Source organism: Setaria viridis, chromosome 3, assembly GCF_005286985.2.
Source record: "Setaria viridis chromosome 3, Setaria_viridis_v4.0, whole genome shotgun sequence".
NCBI classification, from domain to species: domain Eukaryota; kingdom Viridiplantae; phylum Streptophyta; class Magnoliopsida; order Poales; family Poaceae; genus Setaria; species Setaria viridis.
The window spans coordinates 10156580-10176994 of NC_048265.2; the positions used below are offsets into that span (position 1 = coordinate 10156580).

The window sequence follows — 20415 nt, forward strand, 5'->3', positions numbered from 1 at the left end:
TGATGACTATGTTTCACAAGTCATGGACATGGAGATGTTGAACTAATAATGTGGACACATGTGGAGACATGTGCTAGGACTGACCCAACACGAGAAGTAGTTCTCTCTTTAAACAACATATACGCTTTGTCCTTAGACCTGAGATTGTCGCATGTATTCTAGATGTGGATCGACCTACTTAGGGGCTATCAAACGCTACGCCGTAACAGGGTAGTTATAAAGGTAGCTTTCGGGTTTGTCAAGAAGCATGCTATGAGACATGGTCAATCAAGATGGGATTTGCCCCTCTCTGATTGAGAGTGATATCTCTGGGCCCCTCGAGTGATCGGATCCGAAAATGCATGGCCATGCTACGTACGGTTAAGAGTTAACCTACAAAGGGATTCCGAATCACAGGATCGAGAAAGAGCGGTCGGCTTGAAGCTAGACCAAATATCGTGAGGCAAAGGGAATAGCATGTATATTATGTTGTGATGGTTCGTCTGATATGATCTTCGTGTGTGTATAGGAGTTGGCACGTCTTGCTAGAGGCCGCTACCGACTATTGGGCCGAGTAGGAGTACTCGGGCCATGTCTATACGTATCCGAACCCATAGGGTCACACACTTAAGGGGCTGGAAGCCCAATTCGGATCTAATCCGAGTTGGATTAGGTTTAGAAGTACTAATGGGCCTCGGACCTAGAGGCCCGTCAGGAACCTCTATAAATAGAGGGGTGGGGGCGCCCTAGGGTTTACACCTTTTTGGCGAAACACACCTGCCGCGCCTCCCACGCCCTCGCCTGTTGCAACTCGCGGATCTAGCAGTCCGGTTTGCGACGCTTCCTCCCTGCACGTGTGGATACCTTGGAGGTGTTGCGCCTGCAGCACTTGGACGAGCCGCCGACGAGCCACCGACGAGCCACGACGAGCCGACGACAAGCCGCGGCACCGGGGGCGATCTTGCTGCACGTGGTCGAGCTGCTGAGGAGCTGCTGGACGTTGACGTGATCGACTACGTACGACTACGTTGATCGACAACGTACGACTACGTGATCGTCTTCACTGCATCGACGCATATCTACATCTTCCGCACCAGTAGTGCGTCGAGTGGTAATCCCGTGATCCTTATACGGCAGTTCTTCCTGGTTATACGCGGTAGAAATTTTGATTTGCACTAGCGTAGCCTACCTCGTATCTCAACAGTGGTATCAAGAGCCGTAGCTGCTTAGTTTTGGATTCGGGATGTGTGCATATGCAGATATGCGAGTTTTCCGTTTGATCTATGTCCTGGTTTCGTGCCCTTCCTGCAATGGTAGTGTAACGACATACTCCTACCGGTCGGTTTCCGCCATCGGAGTTAAGTGATACACGTAAATCCAGTTGCAGTGAGCGAAGATCAATATGATTGGTCGAATCGAAATCCAGGGTCATACGCCAGGCGCATTAGATGTGCAATAGTAGATGAGATCTACTACCGGGGTCAGGATTTTTGCCGTATGCGTATGCTTCGGTAAATCAGCCGTAACTTTTCGGTACGATCTCGGATCGGGGCGAATTTTATATAAAAATTGATCTACAGAAAAAGTTACACATGAAATTCAATGGCTTTGCCGTTTTCGGTGAAATTAGATTTCCCAAATTCGGCTTGGAAGATGGTGTTTCGGGCATCCGAAGTTTGGAACGTTAGGACGCCTAACTCTGTTTTGCAGGATGTATGTTTGTATCTTGTGATCAGTATGGCCCCCTTGTGTATGTGATGCATGTGTGTAACTCATTCGTGACTTGCGTGTCACGCGTACGGCAACACGGCAGGAGCCATATGTGTTGTCACCTTATTGTATTTAATGGTCTGCGTACCAATCTGTGATGATCCAAGCAACTATGTAATCTTCATTACTAGATTCTTTACTAGCTATTAGGCGTAATAGCATGTTCTAGTTCTTGGAGGACTCATCACCAGGAGGATGGCGCACATGGAACATGGAGATGGAGATCACCATGGTGAACAGGTTCTATGGAGATGGAGATCACCATATGAAAACGGGCCATACTGTGTCACAGCTGTGTGAATGCTATTCTATTTATGTTTTATTTTCTGCATGCTGTGATGTTAGAAGTAGAACGATCCCTCACAAAGTTTAAGTTAGTATGCCCTCCCAACTAAAACTTGCACCATCCCATGTCTTGTACAATTAGTGATGGGTCTATGAAATTAGGGTGCCACTAGTTTTTCTTGACTAGACGGGTTTGTGTCGGACACTTACACGCATAAGGGTTGGTTTGCTTAACAAGGTTATCTTAACGGTTAAGGACCTTGGGGCATAAAGGTTGGGCGCCGAGACATAGAGATGTCACCCAACAACATGAGTCATATGTGATATGATTAGCAAAAGTTGCTTACCGATCTATCTCGTTTGCTAGCGGTGATGCTAAAGCTCACTAGTAGACTTGTTAGTTGTGGATCCTGAATCACTAAGTTTCAATAGAGGGATATTGATTTTAGTGGGAGTAGATTTTGTTAAAACAGTTTAATATGATTTACTCTATCATGGATACGTTTGTCTTATTGTATTTTGCATTACTTTGTTGTAGATTAAATGGCACCTAGCAGCACTACACCGTTTGCTTTGCGTTCGGTCCTTGAGAAGGACAAGTTGAATGGAACAAACTACTCGGATTGGATCCGTAACCTGAGAATTGTTCTCAGGGCTGAGAAAAAGGAAGATGTTCTAGATAACCCACTACCAGAAGAACCTGCTGATGATGCACCCGCTGCTGCTAAGAATGCTTACAAGAAAGCATGTGATGCTAACCTTGAAGTAAGCTGCCTTATGCTTGCTTGCATGGAACCCGAGCTGCAAATGCAGTTCGAAACAAACCATGAGGTGCACGATATGATCGTGGCGCTTAGAGACATATTCCAAACACAGGCCAGGACTGAAAGGTTCAATGTGTCTAAGGCCTTTGTTGAGAGCAAGCTAGCAGAAGGCGGAGCAGTAGGACCACACGTAATCAAGATGGTTGGTTACACTCAATGGTTGGAGAAGCTGGGCTTCCCACTGGGCCAAGAGTTGGCCACTGATTTCATTCTTTCGTCTCTTCCGCCTAGCTATGGGAACTTCATCTCGAACTACCATATGCATGGGACGGAGAAGGGTCTGAATGAGTTGTGTGGCATGCTTAAAACAGCAGAGGCTGATATCAAGAAAAGCGCTAGTACCAGCCATGTGATGGCTATACAGAACAAGCCTAGCTTTAAGAAGAAGGGCAATTCTTGGAGGAAGAAGGGCAAGGCTGGAACGTCCAAGCCAAACCCACCGCCCAAGGTTAAAGCTGGACCTGGACCTGCTCCAGACAAAGAGTGCTTTTACTGTCATGAACTTGGTCACTGGAAGAGAAACTGCAAGCAGTACCTAGCTTCCTTGAAGAATGGCGGAAGTAAGAGTACTTCTACCTCAGGTACGCTTGTTGTTAACGTTATAGACAACATATTTCTCGCTGATACAATTATTAATTCTTGGATATTTGATACCGGATCGGTTGCTCATATTTGCAATTCGATGCAGGGAATGATAAGAAGTAGAAGCGTGGAAAGAGGAGAAGTTGATTTCCGCGTGGGCAATAATGCAAGAGTTGCTGCGTTGACCGTCGGGACGATGCAACTCCACCTCCCGTCAGGATTTATTATGGAGTTGAATAATTGTTATTTTGTTCCTAGTTTAAGTCGAAACATTTTATCTCCTTCATGATTGATGAAGGATGGTTATTCATTTGCGAGTGAAAACAATGGTTGTGTGATCTCTAAGAATAATATGTTTATGGCTTTTGCACCCATTGTGAATGGATTATTTGTTTTAAATCTTGATGGTTCACCTGTCTGTAATATAAGTGCTAAAAGACCTCGGCCTAATGATTTGAGTCCTACCTACTTGTGGCATTGTCGTTTGGGTCATATAAGTGAAAAGCGCATGAAGAAGCTCCATTCTGATGGACTTCTAACTTCGTTTGATTTTGAATCAAACGAGACATGTGAGGCTTGCTTGCTAGGCAAGATGAACAAGACGTCTTTCACAGGATTTCCTGAAAGAGCAGTAGACTTGTTGGAACTCGTACATAGTGATGTATGCGGACCAATGAGCACGACGGCTAGAGGAGGATTCCAATACTTCATAACTTTCACTGATGATTTTAGTAGATATGGCTATGTCTACTAAAATCATCAGAATGAAGTTGAAAATCAGCGTGGCAAGAAAATTAAGGCCTTACGATCTGATCGTGGAGGCGAGTATTTGAGCCACGAGTTTAGCAATCATCTAAAGAGTTGTGGAATTGTTCCACAACTTACGCCGCCTGGAACACCTCAAAGAAAACGGTGTGTCCGAGCGACGTAATCAAACTTTGTTAGACATGGTTCGATCAATGATGAGCCAGTCGGACCTACCGTTGTCATTTTGGGAATATGCTCTAGAAACAGCAGCTTTCACACTTAATAGGGTACCATCTAAATCCGTAGTTAAGACATCATATGAGATATGGACTGGAAAGGTTCCTAGTTTGTCTTTTCTAAAGATTTGGGGATGTGAAGTGTTTGTCAAGCGACTTCAGTCGGACAAGATCACACCCAAGTCGGATAAGTGCATTTTCGTGGGATATCCAAAGTAAACTTTGGGATATTATTTCTACAACCGATCAGAAGGCAAAGTGTTTGTCGCTCGGAACGGGGTTTTCCTAGAGAAAGAGTTTCTCAAAGGAGAAAAGAGTGGAAAGACAGTGCATCTTGAAGAAGTTCAAGATGAGCCGATCGGGCAAGAATCAATGAGTGATGCTAACGTAGCAGAACAAGTTGAGATGCCCATGGCAAGAGAAGCACCGCCACAACCACGAAGGTCGGCAAGGCTCCGCGAAATGCGGGAAATATTATTGTTGGACAATGATGAGCCTGTGACATGCAGAAGCAATGATGGACCCAGACTCCGAAAAATGGTAGAATGCCATGCAATCCGAAATAGAGTCCATGGGAGACAATCAAGTTTGGAACTTGGTTGACCCGCCTGATGGTGTTAAAGCCATAGAGTGCAAGTGGACCTATAAGAAGAAAAAGGTTTTCGACAAGTTTAAGGAGTTGACTACGACGAGACCTTCTCGCCCGTAGTGATGCTTAAGTCCATTCGGATTATTCTAGCTATAGCTGCATATTTCGATTATGAGATATGGCAGATGGATGTCAAGACAGCTTTCCTGAATGGAAACCTAGCTGAGGACGTGTATATGATACAGCCCGAGGGTTTTGTCGATCCGAAAAATGCTGGAAAGGTATGCAAGCTTCAGAGATCCATTTATGGATTGAAGCAAGCATCTAGGAGTTGGAACATTCGTTTTGATGAAGTGGTCAAAGGGTTTGACTTCACCAAGAACGAAGAAGAGTCTTGTGTTTACAAGAAGGTTAGTGGGAGCTCTGTAGTATTTCTAATCTTATATGTGGATGACATATTACTGATTGGAAATAACATTCCTATGCTTGAGTCCGTAAAGACTTCACTGAAAAATAGTTTTTCGATGAAGGACTTAGGGGAAGCGGCATATATTCTGGGTATTAAGATCTATAGAGATAGATCGAGAAGGCTTATAGGTTTAAGCCAAGATACTTACATTGACAAAGTGTTGAAGCGGTTCAGCATGGAAGAGGCAAAGAAAGGGTTCTTGCCTATGTCACATGGCATACATCTCAGCAAGACTCAGTGTCCTTCGACTGCTGATGAGCGGGATCGCATGAGTAGAGTGCCATATGCCTCGGCTATTGGATCTATCATGTATGCAATGATAAGTACTCGCCCAGATGTTTCATATGCGCTAAGTATGACAAGCAGACACCAATCTGATCCAGGTGAGAGTCACTGGACAGCGGTGAAAAACATTCTTAAGTACTTGAGAAGGACTAAAGATATCTTCCTCGTCTATGGAGGTGAGGAGGAGCTCGTTGTAACAGGTTACACCGATGCTAGTTTCCAAACCGACAGAGATGATTCAAAGTCACAATCAGGATTTGTGTTCACGCTAAATGGTGGTGCTGTTAGTTGGAAGAGTTCCAAGCAGGAGACGGTGGCCGATTCTATGACAGAAGCCGAGTACATCGCGGCTTCGGAAGCCGCGAAGGAAGGTGTTTGGATAAGGAATTTCCTCATTGAGCTTGGTGTGTTCCCGAATGCGTCCAGACCATTGAATCTCTACTGTGATAACAATGGGGCAATTGCGCAAGCAAAGGAGCCAAGGAACCACCAGAAGAACAAACACGTAATGCGGCGATTTCATCTCATTCGAGACTTCGTTAACCGGGGTGAGATCAAGATATGCAAAATACACACGGATCTGAACATTTCTGATCCGTTGACAAAACCACTCCCGCAGGCTAAGCATGATGCGCATGTAAGAGCTATGGGTATTAGGTACCTTCTAGATTGACTCTAGTGCAAGTGGGAGACTGTTGGAGGTATGCCCTAGAGGCAATCATAGAGATGATGATATTCCATTTGTATCCATGATTTGTATGTTGTGTTCATTGAATATCCATTGAAGGCTACTTGAATTGATTTGCAATTATGTGAATTGTATGTGAAACTCTTTACTTGTATGGTTATTCTAAAGTTGTCCCTAGTCGGAGTTCATGTGAGAACACACATGAATATTAGACTAGCACATGTATTAGTTGATGACTATGTTTCACAAGTCATGGACATGGAGATGTTGAACTAATAATGTGGACACATGTGGAGACATGTGCTAGGACTGACCCAACACGAGAAGTAGTTCTCTCTTTAAACAACATATACGCTTTGTCCTTAGACCTGAGATTGTCGCATGTATTCTAGATGTGGATCGACCTACTTAGGGGCTATCAAACGCTACGCCGTAACAGAGTAGTTATAAAGGTAGCTTTCGGGTTTGTCAAGAAGCATGCTATGAGACATGGTCAATCAAGATGGGATTTGCCCCTCTCTGATTGAGAGTGATATCTCTGGGCCCCTCGAGTGATCGGATCCGAAAATGCATGGCCATGCTACGTACGGTTAAGAGTTAACCTACAAAGGGATTCCGAATCACAGGATCGAGAAAGAGCGGTCGGCTTGAAGCTAGACCAAATATCGTGAGGCAAAGGGAATAGCATGTATATTATGTTGTGATGGTTCGTCTGATATGATCTTCGTGTGCGTATAGGAGTTGGCACGTCTTGCTAGAGGCCGCTACCGACTATTGGGCCGAGTAGGAGTACTCAGGCCATGTCTATACGTATCCGAACCCATATGGTCACACACTTAAGGGGCTGGAAGCCCAATTCGGATCTGATTCGAATTGGATTAGGTTTAGAAGTACTAATGGGCCTCGGACCTAGAGGCCCGTCAGGAACCTCTATAAATAGAGGGGTGGGGGCGCCCTAGGGTTTACACCTTTTTGGCGAAACACACCTGCCGCGCCTCCCACGCCCTCGCCTGTTGCAACTCGCGGATCTAGCAGTCCGGTTTGCGACGCTTCCTCCCTGCACGTGTGGATACCTTGGAGGTGTTGCGCCTGCAGCACTTGGACGAGCCGCCGACGAGCCGCCGACGAGCCACGATGAGCCGACGACGAGCCGCGGCACCGGGGGCGATCTTGCTGCACGTGGTCGAGCTGCTGAGGAGCTGCTGGACGTTGACGTGATCGACTACGTACGACTACGTTGATCGACTACGTACGACTACGTGATCGTCTTCACTGCATCGACGCATATCTACATCTTCCGCACCAGTAGTGCGTCGAGTGGTAATCCCGTGATCCTTATACGGCAGTTCTTCCTGGTTATACGCGGTAGAAATTTTGATTTGCGCTAGCGTAGCCTACCTCGTATCTGAACACCTGTTTCCCTGGAAACTGAACACATGGATAGGTTTTCAAGTCGTAGAAGCTTCCAGGATTTCTCTAGCAAATGGTGTGCAAAAGGACAGGGAGGCTGTCATAGGATGCTCCAAACGTACCCCACTTCATCTCCAGCACCTTCTGTTTCGCCCGGTAAGCTTTGCTGTAGCTGATCTTATACTTGAACTTCTCCTTTATGGCACAAACAATGGACTTGGGCTCGAAGTCAGGATTCTGCACTATCGATACATGTATTGAGCAACAAAATCAGCAGTGAGGTTGCAGTGTATTTCTTCCAATTCAGCTAGCAAGCATTCGTGCTCAACCACTCTAGTCACTTCCCAGTAATCCTTCCATTTCCCCTTGTATGCATGCACTCTGAATGGGCAATCATTTCGCACACAGCGGATATCATACACCTTTGGGCTACTTTTTTCCACCTTGAACTGACGCTGCAAAGACAAAGTGGACCATCTCTTAATAGCCACTTTCACTTCATCCCCACTTTGGTACAAAATCCCCACGCATACCTCATTCTCCCTATAATCCCAAGGAATATTTTCCCCAATATTGACCTGTAGGGTGGAATGGTCATAATTTGACCAATTTCGCGGTACAGGATAAGCATCTTCCTCATCGGACAAGTCACCATCCACGGCACCATTGGCCTCCTCTCCTTCCATCTCCAGCTGCTCTACTAACTCAGAAATTTCTTCCCCCTCATCAGCCTCCCCATTTAGTGCGAGGGAGGCAACATCATTCTCTGCATCTCCCCCTTGTTCATCATAATCAAGTTCTTCGTTTCCACCCTCAGTACTCTGCACATCTTCTTCCACTTCAACTTCATCACCTCTTACTTCTTCTTCAATATGACTGCTAGATCCACCCTTCATGAACAGTTGAACATACCATATGATTGATAAACCTTTTCTCGTGCAACCATTTATGTAAGTCCGGTAGCTCGAAGTTCCTTCAAGCGGAAGCAACTCTCAAAAATTTATGTCGGGTCATCTTTTGACTACAACCCTCACAGACACATCCACTTGATCTCTATCAACACCAAGGTGCCTACAAAGCCACTTGCAAATGCCCCCAAGTTCTCTCTCTTGCTCTTGGAACACACTTGGTGAAACAGGGAAATCCACTCAAATCTACCCCTTCTAGACCATATCTAACCTCGCTCGGCCCATAGAACACTTGAAAATTTAAACTATCCGACATACCTGCCAACATACATGAAACGGGCAGTCCAAATTAATCTCAGCAATATATATCAGTTAACTACAATGACGACTTCAATTCAATAAACAAACAACTATGTAACACTAAACCAAACTTACTAATTAAATTTATCATAGGCATGTACTAGAATTAATATGCACGACAAATAAATCTCAGATCCACTAGATATTTATAAATCTCAGCTCCACTAAGATTTCTTAAATTTACTATGATCTAAAATAAAACTATTGTACTACCTAAGCTAAATGTACTATACCACCTAAGCTAAATCTACTATACCACCGAAGCTAAATCTATTTTACTGTCTAAGCTAAATCTATTGTACTAACTAAGCTACATTTCACTATATCTAAATTTAGCTAAATGTTTCTAAGTCTCAGATTCACTAGCTATTTCTAAATCTCAGATCCACTAATATTTCTAAATCTAGATCTAGTCACTACACTATACTATCTAAACTATGAGATTAAAAAATTTACTTGGGAACAACAGAAGAATTTCCTTCCCCCTTCTTCCCTCCTCCTCCTCCTTTCTTTCCTCCTCCTCCTCTCCTCTCCTTTTTTTTCTTCCCTTCTTTCCTTTCCTCTCTTTCTCTGGCGCTCTCTTTCTCTGTCTGGCACGGGCGGCGGCCTTCTGGAACGGGGGAAGGGGAGGGGCGCGGGCGCCTTTTATGCTGGGCAAGCCCTGCCGTTTGAACCAGCGGTAAGGACCTTAACGCTGGTTCAAATGGCGGAGCTTCCTCGGGTACCGCGCGATGGGTGACCGTTGGGGCGTTTCTCCTGACCGCCGTTTCAACCGGCAGTAAGGCCATACCGCCAATTCAACCGGCGGTATAAACCTATTTTTTCAAATTTTTTATTCGACTATATATTTCTGCAAAATCGGAAGAAAATATAAAAATAAAAAAATCGAGAGAGAGAAACACCAGCCAATGCAGACACCCCCGCAGTCCGCTTGCCTCGGCAGGATGGGCTCCCATTTTTGCAGAGCTGAAGCCCACGGACGGATGGCTAGCACTCTGATGGGCTCCCATTTTTCAGAGCTGAAGCACTCTGTAAATAGGGTGTTTTTTTGCCTTTTCTTGTCAAGGTTCCGCTTCCGTGAGTAACTCAACAAAAAAATTTCACAGCAGGCAGTCGGTTCGAAGGAGAAAGCGATGCGCCGACAAATGCAGTACTTCCTCCGTTCCAAATTGCATATCGTTTTAACATTTCTAAATGCATAGATCTTACTATGTATCTCGCCATAGTGCATATCTAGATGCATAGCAAAAACAATAAACCTAAAAATGCTAAAACGACCTACAATTTAGGACGGACCTTAACTTATGACTTCGATTATAAAAATTTAGACACTCCAATGCGATAAGGCACTAGCAGTTCAAGAACGCCTATGCAAATTTTACAGCAAGTTGGAACTTAACTTGCGCATCATTAAACCACTTTGCTCTCCCAAAAGTAGTCTGTAAGCCCGTATCATGTTATTTTCCTGTGAGACTTTGAATATCATGTCATAGCTCAGGTTCCTTTGCCAACTCATTTTCCGAAAGGAAAAAAGTGGACCCAAATATAAACTGTAACGAAAGGAGATAAAACTAACAAGCTTGGGAAAAGCTCTTCACAAGCTTCAGCATGCTTGTGATGCAAAAAAACAGGAACATGCAAGATGCAATCAACATGCTTGTGATGCAAGATAGGAAATACGCAATATGCAATCTGAAACTATACCTGCAGACTTGAGGAAATTTAAACCCGTTCCAATACAGAAGCCTGCAATGCATATGTACAAGTAATAAGACATCATGACTGGGCATTTTGGATGTCTCACCTATGTGACTACGGTATGCTAAATTGTTGCAAAATCCATGTGTAGGTTACCTACAATTGGAGATAGCACCTCAATCATATTGAAAACTAGGACATTATTCTAATCCACAGATCTCTTCAGTCTAACATTTCAACTAGAATGCACTGGCAGCAACATAATCACGAAATGACCGGCAGTGTTCAAGTGCAGCAGTTAATTGATTGCAAGATGACTCACAAAAACATAAAGAAAACATACATCATTCAGATAGATTAATGATGCACAGTTCACAATGCTTAGCCCAAACATAGATATTCAGGCAGACTCAATGGCTTGAACACAGAAACATGGCAGCAGAAACGATTAACTACCAACAAAGTCACTAAATTCGAACCAACTGGTGCTAACAAAATTTAACATGCCTAAGCATGTAAAATGAGAGTTACAGCATTCTCAGTGACCAAAACAAATGTATCAATAACAAGCAGTTCAACTCTTTAAGGTATCCATCAAAACAGGTAATTAGCTCAAAGAAAGACCTATCTCGCAAAAGATTTATACCCTTCAAGCAGCAGTCACCTCTGCACTCTTGTCACCCTGTCCACCATTAGCAGCTGATGTACCATTAGCCTCTGCCTCAGCAGCTGCATCCATTTCCTGTGCAGTGGCATCAACATCTGCTAGCGGGCGAACTTGCTCCTCCTCTGGAAGTGGCTCTTCAACATAATCATTCTCAAACGCATCAGAAGGCACCTCATAGATCCTCACCTGGGGCTTTGCTGGATCTTTCACAAACACATACTTGCCCTCTTCAAACTTCATGCAAATGTCCACAATTGACTTGACGATTCCCCACATGTTTGCAGTATTGAGGTTGATCTGTGCAGCAAAATCTCTTGGCTTGTACCCCATTACAGTGAGTATGGAATGGTTGTAGTGATCACGAGGATGCACACGTGAAACATAACCCAACTTCATCATGTCAGCACCAGAAAGCAAAGCCTGGGCAGTCCAGCGAGCAAGTTTGTTCGCATTGTTCTTGAGCTCTGTAGCAAGGACAGCACCACGCTGGGTCTCAAGCTTCTGCCTCCAGTCAACACCAGTAATCTTAGGATCAAACTCATTGAGAGCATTGAGCGCAAGGAACTGGCGACCACCACTTGGATCAGCAATGACAGCGTGCACCTCACAACGAGCAACAAGGCTGATCTCATCATCAAGCTTCCAGCGGCGGTAGCGGTAGCCAACAGATGCCGCCTCCTCACCCTCAGAAGCAAAAGGGTTAGGCTCATCAAAGGTAACCTTCTCACCATCGCGGTGCAGCACCTGCTGTGAGAAGTTCTGGTTGATGTAGGTGGCCTCAACAGCCAGTGAGTGTGCTGAGTTGATGTCTTCCTTATTCTCCGGCAGCTGCTCCTGCGCAGTCTCATTGACAGTGAGCAGGTCGAGCTGGGAACCATCACGCTTGTCAAAGAACAGCTTGTTGCCCACGCGCTGCACAACAATGTCCCATGACTGGATGCTGCGGGGCGTGCACATGAGCGCCGCGAGGATGGCATCAGTGGCGAACACTGTGGCTTTGTCCTCTTCGGCGAGGCGGCGGATGACAGGGTCATCGGTGGTGGTGACCTTGAAGAAGTTGCGGGACTTGAAGCGCTCGAGACGGCGCGCGGCCTTGGGGTTGACACGGTCATAGGTGCGGTCGTAGAACTCGACTGCGCCGCAGACGAGGAGGTCCTCGGGCTGGTCGGCGACGGAGAAGGAGAGCTTGGTGAAGTTGGCGAAGGGGATCTGCTCGCGCATGGTCCAGTCGGGCTGGATGTCGACGGAGGGCTTGGCCGACGACGAGGACTGGTTACCGCGGAAGCCGGGGTGGTGGTGCGAGCGATTGCTCTGGAAGTGGCGCTCCCGGCGGGCGCGCTCCTTCTCGGCCAAGCGGCGGCGCGACTCCACCTCCTCGTCCTGGCGCTGCGGCAGCTGCGGGCGCTGGTTGAAGCGCCACCTGGGGCCGAAACGCGGCTGGCGCGGCGGCGGCTTGGCGTCGACGAGGCGGAACGAAGAGTCCTCGGCCCCGGCGACGAGCGAGTCGTCGGCGGAGGTGAAGTCGAAGACGGAGTCGCGGGAGGCCGCGGCGAAGGCGGCGGGGCCCGCGGGATTGCGCGTCCAGTCGGCGATGCGGCCCAGCTTGTCGGAGCGGGAGAAGGGCGCGAAGGGGATGGAGGCGCCGCCGCCCAGGGACTGCGGAATTGCCGGCACGTCAGGAGGACCCCAGCCGTCGGGATTGGAGGGGACAACGCCCATGTCGAAGCCCATGGTTGCGGCGGCGACGGTGGATTGGATCTGGAGGTTAGAGGTGGCGGCGGCGGGGGTGGTGTTAGGGAGGAGGAGGAGGCTTTTAGGGTTTGGGAAAAAAATAAAATCTCTAATATATTTGAGCTGTTACCTGTTATACGGCCGCCCCGATGTCCGGCCCACAAACAATTCGGTTTCGAGGGTCCACATAACAGTTTCAGGATTGCAGGGTCTTGTGTACCTTTCGTGATTTCGTCTATGACGAATCCTGTACTGTTTTGCGGTGCTTTCAGCAATCTAGCTCCAACAACTACAAGGCTCCCACATTTGTCTACCAAATCATCAGTTGAGCATAACTTTTTCGTCTACCAAATCCACAGTGCAGTTTCACCCACGTGAGCCACTTATTTCTCCGAAATCAGAGATCTAACAGTAGCTGGAGAGCGCAGAAGTGATAATCTGATATAGAAGAAAGCCCCAGACTGCAGACAACAAACAGGAACAGGCTCCGTACATCACAAAAGAAACGAGCAATGCAATGCAATGAAAGAAAACAGGACATTAAAAAAAATGTCAGCTAAGTTCACCTCGTCTCAGACACGATTATACTGTCACCACAATGTAAATCTCATGTTCTCATGTTTCATTTTTGTTTGCTCAAACGGTGAAACAACATCGCCATCCACAAATTGCCCCCGATTCCATCCTGAATTGTGATTTGTGATTGCGTCATACATACAACAGAACACAGTAGATACGTCATTTGACGGTTCAAAATTCAGCTTGACCTCACGGGGCATGATCATTACATATTTACACGCACCCGGGCGCTTATTGCTTTAAGCAGAAAATCGTAGACAAAATTTGGAGCCGCTTATTTCTTTCATTCCTTGTCCTTGCCTTCAGTCGGATCCTGCTTCTGGCCTGCATCCTCAGTTGGTGAATTGACATCCTCAGTAGGGGAATGAACGATCTCTGCAAGTCAAAAGTGATGCTTGTAGCAATTATAACATAGACATAAAAGCACTGCTTTCTTGGTCTCATAGGATATAGGTACCTTCACGGCGTGTTTGGCAACAAGGTATTAAAGTTTAATACGCGTCACATCGGATGTTTGGATACTAATTAGGAGTATTAAACATAGGCTAATTACAAAACTAATTGCACAGATGGAGTGTAATTCGCAAGACGAATCTATTAAGCCTAATTAGTCCATGATTTGACAATGTGGTACTACAGTAACCATTTGCTAATGATGGATTAATTAGGCTTAATAGATTCGTCTCGCGAATTAGCACAGGGTTCTGCAATTAGTTTTATAATTAGCTCATGTTTAGTTTTCCTAATTAGCATCCGAACATCCGATGTGACACCGTTAAGTCCCCTCATTCTCAGCAGATACACCAAGAAATCGACGCGAACGAATTTGTTGTTGAGTAGGCTGAAAGATAATTATGAAACATTAAACCAACGAATGCAGATGATATCAGCTTGAAACTATCACCACGTTCAATAAAAAAGATGATATCAGCTTTCAAACAGAAAGAACAATTACAAATATGAAGAAAATGCCAGTTACACTTAATTCGGTGGTGTGGCTGTTGGTCTCAAAACTTGATAAAAATATAGATGCGTGGTATCTTGGTTAGTACAAAAACCACAAAATATCCTAACCATCCACATGGACTTCACGCCAAGGCTACAAAGTACCAATTGTACAAGGTACTTCTTACAAGCAATGAGATTCAGTTTCTGAACCTGTAATTTTGGTCGAAGTTAGACGTGATCCTTTAGGTTTTTGAGGGTTTCCTCCTTGCTGCAGGACAGATGAATAAGATTGTACTGTTAAGGTAATTGTCCAGCAGCATGGTACAAAATTTAGCTTTAGCTTTGTACATGGTACTGTCAATGTGAAGAAAATGGGACAAATTTTGAATGCCAAATGGAATAATGGCCTTGGCCCATTGCAAATTTCAAAAATTCCAAATAAATCTCAAAATTCCATGTGGATATGAGCAAGTGGTGGAAGTGGTGCAAACCTTTAGTCCCACATTGCTAGTGGAGGAGGAGGAGGATGACCAACATACACTACAAGAAATGTGTTGATCTATGATGAAAATTTTATGACACGTTTGTTCTTGTCATAGATCCATGACGTTTTTGGCCAAAAAGTCATAAAATTTTACATCTGGGCAAATTTAGTGACAAAGTTACGGAACGTCATAAAAGTTACCACTGTAGCCAAAAAAGAAATCGTCACTCGCTGTTACATGGTGGTTTTTGACGATATAAGGTCCGCGAAAACGTCATAAACCAACCAGGGTCCCACATGTAAATTTAAGCTGATAAATAGTGCGGTAAAATAAAAACAAAAATGTGCTCCTCCCATGGGTCGAACCTGTTACCGATCGAATGAGAAGTCTTTACCACAACCAGGTCCCACATGTAAGGTAAGTTTCAGGTGAGTGTGGTAGTTAGCAGCAGAAAAGCCCGTGCTGCAGTCAAAAAACTGGTTTACCCACTGCCGCGCTCCCACGATAGGGAAAAAAGAAGAACAGAGAGAAGGCGGCCACGACGGAGCACTCCAACGAAGATCTGCGGCTCCCCGCCGCAGCTCAGTCCTACGACAGCACAAATCTGGTGCTTCCTACTGCAGCGCGTCAATCTGATGAGTAATTTTGAGTTCAATTCACCTACATTTCATTCCGTATTAAGGTCTTTCGATGTAAGGCACAGTTCCAACCTTTTGCTTGATTCGAAAGCTAAATAATGAGCATTTGACAGATGGATAGACGTTGGATACACAGTTGTCGACTATTTATCCTGAGCATGAGGAAGGGGTCAATGATTTCGTGAAAATTTGTTAAGAGTAGATACTCTGAGGATGAACAAATTCTATGCCGTGTCGTCGATGCCTGAATCAGTTTACTTCGGATATAGAAGAGGTGTGTATGCACTTACTTAGGAATGGGATGGCAAGCACCTACACTAGGTGGATCAATCATGGAGAAGCATTGGAGGATGGGATTCGGGGAAATGCAAATTTGCAAGATAATGGGGTTCAGAAAAATGCAATTCTGAAGGACGATAGGGTTGAGGAAATTGCAATTCTGCCAGATGAGGGGGTTGAGGATAATGCAGTCCTGCAGGAAGATGGTGATCAGGAAATGGTTCAGGAAAACGAACACATATCGGGTATGGAGCAGGATGAAGGCACTGAAGATGGACTTCCTGAAATGATAGCCGACATGTGCAACGCTAAAGAGCTTGAAGGGAAAAATGTTAGAATGTATACAGGATCATTTAAAACGTAAGGTATTACCGGGATCTAAATATACACAATTTTCATTTATTGTGAAGTTACTTCATATCAAGTCTTTCTATCGGATCAGCAATCTCGCATTCAATGCGATTCTGAAGGTGTTATCCATTGCTTTCCCGGAAGCATGTGTTCCGACACCTTATGATGAGGCAATGAAGTAAATACGTGCCATGGGACTTGGCTATGAATCTATTCATGTTTGCAAGAATAATTGTGTATTGTTTTGCAAGATGCTAGAGAAACACGATGTGTGCCCAGTGTGTTGTGAAGCGGGTTCAAGATGGAAAGATGCAGACACCACAAAGTGCATTCCTCAGAAGGTATTAAGGTATTTTCCGCTGATTTCAAGGCTAAAGAGGATGTTTCTTTCATCGAAAATCGCAAAGGATGCACAATGGCACAAGTCGAAGCGAAAATCGGTAGACAATGAGCTTAGCCATCCAGGTGATGGTGAGGCATGGAAAGACTTCGATAAAAATTGGTCAAAATTTGTAAGAGAGGCTAGGAACATTAGACTTGAACTTGCAACTGATGGTTTCAATCCATTTGGCAACATGAACAACTCATATAGTATGTGGCCAATATTTGTTGTGCCGTATAACATGCCACCATGGGTATGCATGGAAGAATCAAACTTTATGATGGTATTATTGATCCTTGAGCCGAGTTCTCCATCAAAGGATTATGATGTCTTCTTGCAACCTCTCGTAGATGAGCTTTTGGACCTTTGGAAGGGTGTCGATGCATACGATGCTCGTAGTCATAAATCCTTTAAACTGCATGCTGCGGTTATATGGTGCATACATGATTATCCAGCATTGAGCACATTGACGGGGCGAGTAACGAGAGGTTATTATGCCTGTGTGCATTGTGACAAGGATCCTTGCTCAAGGAGATTGAAGAACAAGATATGTTATATTGGCCATCATCATTTCCTTCCAACTAACCATCCATGGAGAAGAAAGAAAGCAGAGTTTGATGGTAATATTGAAAACCGAGAGAGGCCAGAGAAATTTACTACTGAGGAGTTTTAGTAGCAACTAGAGAAGGTTAAAGACATTAAACCAGGAAAGCCTCCTCAAGGTCAGAAAAGGAAGCGGGAACTCGGATAGTGTTGGAGCCGAAAGGTTTGTTTGTTTGACTTGCCGTATTGGACAACTCTAAAACTACCACATAATCTTGATGTCATGCACATTGAGAAAAAAATATTCGAAAACCTTATTGGAACATTGCTTAAAATTGCTGGGAAGGCAAATGACACGATCAATGCTAGGGTTGATTTGGAAGAGATGGGCATTAGACCACATCTACACATGCTGAATACTACGGAAGGAGAGACATGCAAAATGCCAGAAGCTCCATATACAATGGGTAAAAAGAAACAGAAGGTGTTCTATGATTTTTTAAGTCAGGTGAATTTCCCAGATGGATATGCTTCTAACTTATTAAGATGTATTACCGCTGATGGATGCAAACTCCAAAGATTGAAAACTCATGATTTTCATATCCTACTCCAAAGGATTTTGCCTGTTTTCCTTCGAGGTTTAATGGACAAAGAGATATACTCAGCTGTTTCGAAATTAGGAAACTTTTTTCAGCAACTATGTTGCAAAACTCTGAAGTTGGATGTTTTGAACAAACTGAAAACAAATATCCCAATAATGTTGTGCAAGCTTGAGAAATTTTTCCCTCCTACCTTCTTTGATGTTATGGTGCACTTGGCTGTCCATTTGCCTGAGGAAGTGTTGACGGTCGTTAAGTACCAAATATGACCATCAATATACTCAAGAATAAAAGAGGATTCACATTTCTTACACGCATATTTGGTTTCGAATAATCTAGTTCCACTTGTCCTTAGAGAATATTTGGCTGTAGGTGATTAAGCACAAAAGGATGGAGAAAACACCATCTATGGATCCAAGAAACACGCTTCTGACCAATGGGAGGTTGCCACGCGTACATCCCATGGATTGAAGGGCCCACAAACTACCATAATCACCTCAATCCACCGGATAACACACACAACCGCCATTAGGACCCACGAAGCAGTCACCCAGAGAAAGGTGGTTGTGAGGGGGGCTTATAGGTAGTCGGATGAACTCATGGTTTGGCCAAACCGCCCTTATCTCCTCTCTTCTCCAGCTTCCAGTGGCGATGCCTGAAGTCGGTTAAGGGATATTCCCCGAATATTCTCTCATAGAACCGCCTCTTGGATCCTATAAATATAAGGGGATGGGCTCCATTCTAAGACACACACTACAAGAGAATCACTCTCTCCCTCTTAATTTTCAAGTTAGTGGAGTTAGGCTAGATTAGCTCTACTTCAGGTTCCAGGTCTCCTTGGAGTCTAGGGTATGGCTCTTGTATCTTTTATTCTTAGGATGACCTCATTCTATTCAAAGTATACATCTTCCTTATATAGTGTTATGTTTGGTCCTTATATAATACTCTTGGGAATACTCTTGGGTAAAATGCTACAACGGTATATACGTGCGCTTGCGGATTTATTCATGATCATTAAATATACCACCAAGCATTTCTGGCATCGTTGCCAGGGAAGGCACTGGTTAAAAGTTTTTGCTTTGTATATGTTTATATTCATAGTTAGTAGATCTTTACTCAAGCAGGCTAACCTTGATATGTCTTTTCTATCTTTGATGTGAAGACAGGTAGTGTATGACTGGTTCGACTTGTCGACTAATTTCACTGAGAATCCGGAGTCACTGTGAGAAGGGTACGATCTCATGTCGTTCCTCCTTAGATTACTCTCTCGGCAGCTGACCCAGCTTCCTTTGCACCATCTATGTCAAACGCTACAGCCTAGAAGACTCTTTGTGAGTACTCCGCTCCCTCAACCTCTCAGGTGTTGAAAGGCCTTGAGGTGGACACGGGGAATGCAAGCTTCAAGATCAAGACAGGTCTCATTACCATGGTGCAGGCTAGCCCATTCTATGGGAGAGCCAACGAGGATGCGAGCGCCCATCTACAGCAATTCATGGAGCTCTGCAGCACCTTCACCATTAAAGGGGTGAGTGAAGATGCTTTTTTTCGTCTCCGATTGCTCCATTCTCTCTTCTCAGGAGAGCGAAGCAATGGTTCTATGTGAGCCGTTCAGAGATTAATACATGGGATAAATGCTTGGTGGCACTCCTCGCGAAGTTCTTTCCGTTGGGCAAAACCAACACCCTTCGTGGAAAGATTTTGAGTTTCCAGAAAGCAGTCATGGAATCAATCCTCGAGGTGTGGAAAGGCTTCACTGGCCTGTCCTCACCACGGGATGGATAATTGGCTCATTCTTCAAAATTTCTACAACGGGTTGACTCCGACAGCCCGAGGCCATGTTGATGCTTGTTGGTATATTTAACAATCATGCATAAATCTATAAGTGCATAGATATACCGTTGTAGCATTTCACCCAAGAGTATTCCCAAGGGTATCGTATTTTCCAAAGGAAGGAGGGTAGGTCAAAAAAGTTTACTGTGCATATGAGTATACCATAGATGGATAGAGACAATACTCAACGTAGGGGATAGATAGATAGATAGATAGATAGATAGATAGATAGATAGATAGATAGATAGATAGATAGATAGATAGATAGATAGTGTGACACACACATGATTCATCTCAAGATAACTAATCTAGGGAGAAGGACTAAGATTTAGCTCTAGGTTTATATGTACTACCTATATAGTGCACAGATCATACATACATATACATTGTATAGAACTCAGGCCTATGCACCCAGGCACACACGGGGTGACAGTATCCCATAATGGTTCAACCCAGTACAGTTACTGCTAATTTCAGAACTCCTACAACATACCCAAACGTGGGGGATTATGAAGGACCAACAGGTCCATCACCAACTGCGGCCTACCCCTAT

At 44.7% G+C, this 20415-nt stretch overlaps 1 protein-coding gene across 2 annotated transcripts; it reads right to left on the reverse strand.

Annotated features, from left to right (window-relative positions):
- Positions 1–7897: 7897 nt before the first annotated feature.
- On the reverse strand, positions 7898–13332 carry LOC117848686 (eukaryotic translation initiation factor 3 subunit D). 2 transcript variants are annotated; one of them, XR_011897739.1, is made up of 3 exons: positions 11477–13332; positions 9589–10878; positions 7898–9090 (listed from the first exon to the last, which is right to left on the reverse strand). XR_011897739.1 is itself a non-coding variant. In XM_034730195.2 (3 exons), exon 1 carries the CDS (start codon positions 13226–13228, stop codon positions 11480–11482), a length of 1749 nt encoding a protein of 582 aa, XP_034586086.1. In that variant the 5' UTR covers positions 13229–13332; the 3' UTR covers positions 7898–9090; positions 10837–10878; positions 11477–11479. The 2 variants fall into 2 exon arrangements, 1 of the variants encoding a protein (XP_034586086.1); XM_034730195.2 differs by having other exon boundaries at positions 10837–10878.
- Between the last annotated feature and the right edge of the window lie 7083 nt (positions 13333–20415).

Excerpts from the sequence above, each read along its gene's own strand:
- LOC117848686 (XM_034730195.2), bottom strand. The coding sequence starts at position 13,228 with ATGGGCTTCGACATGGGCGTTGTCCCCTCCAATCCCGACGGCTGGGGT.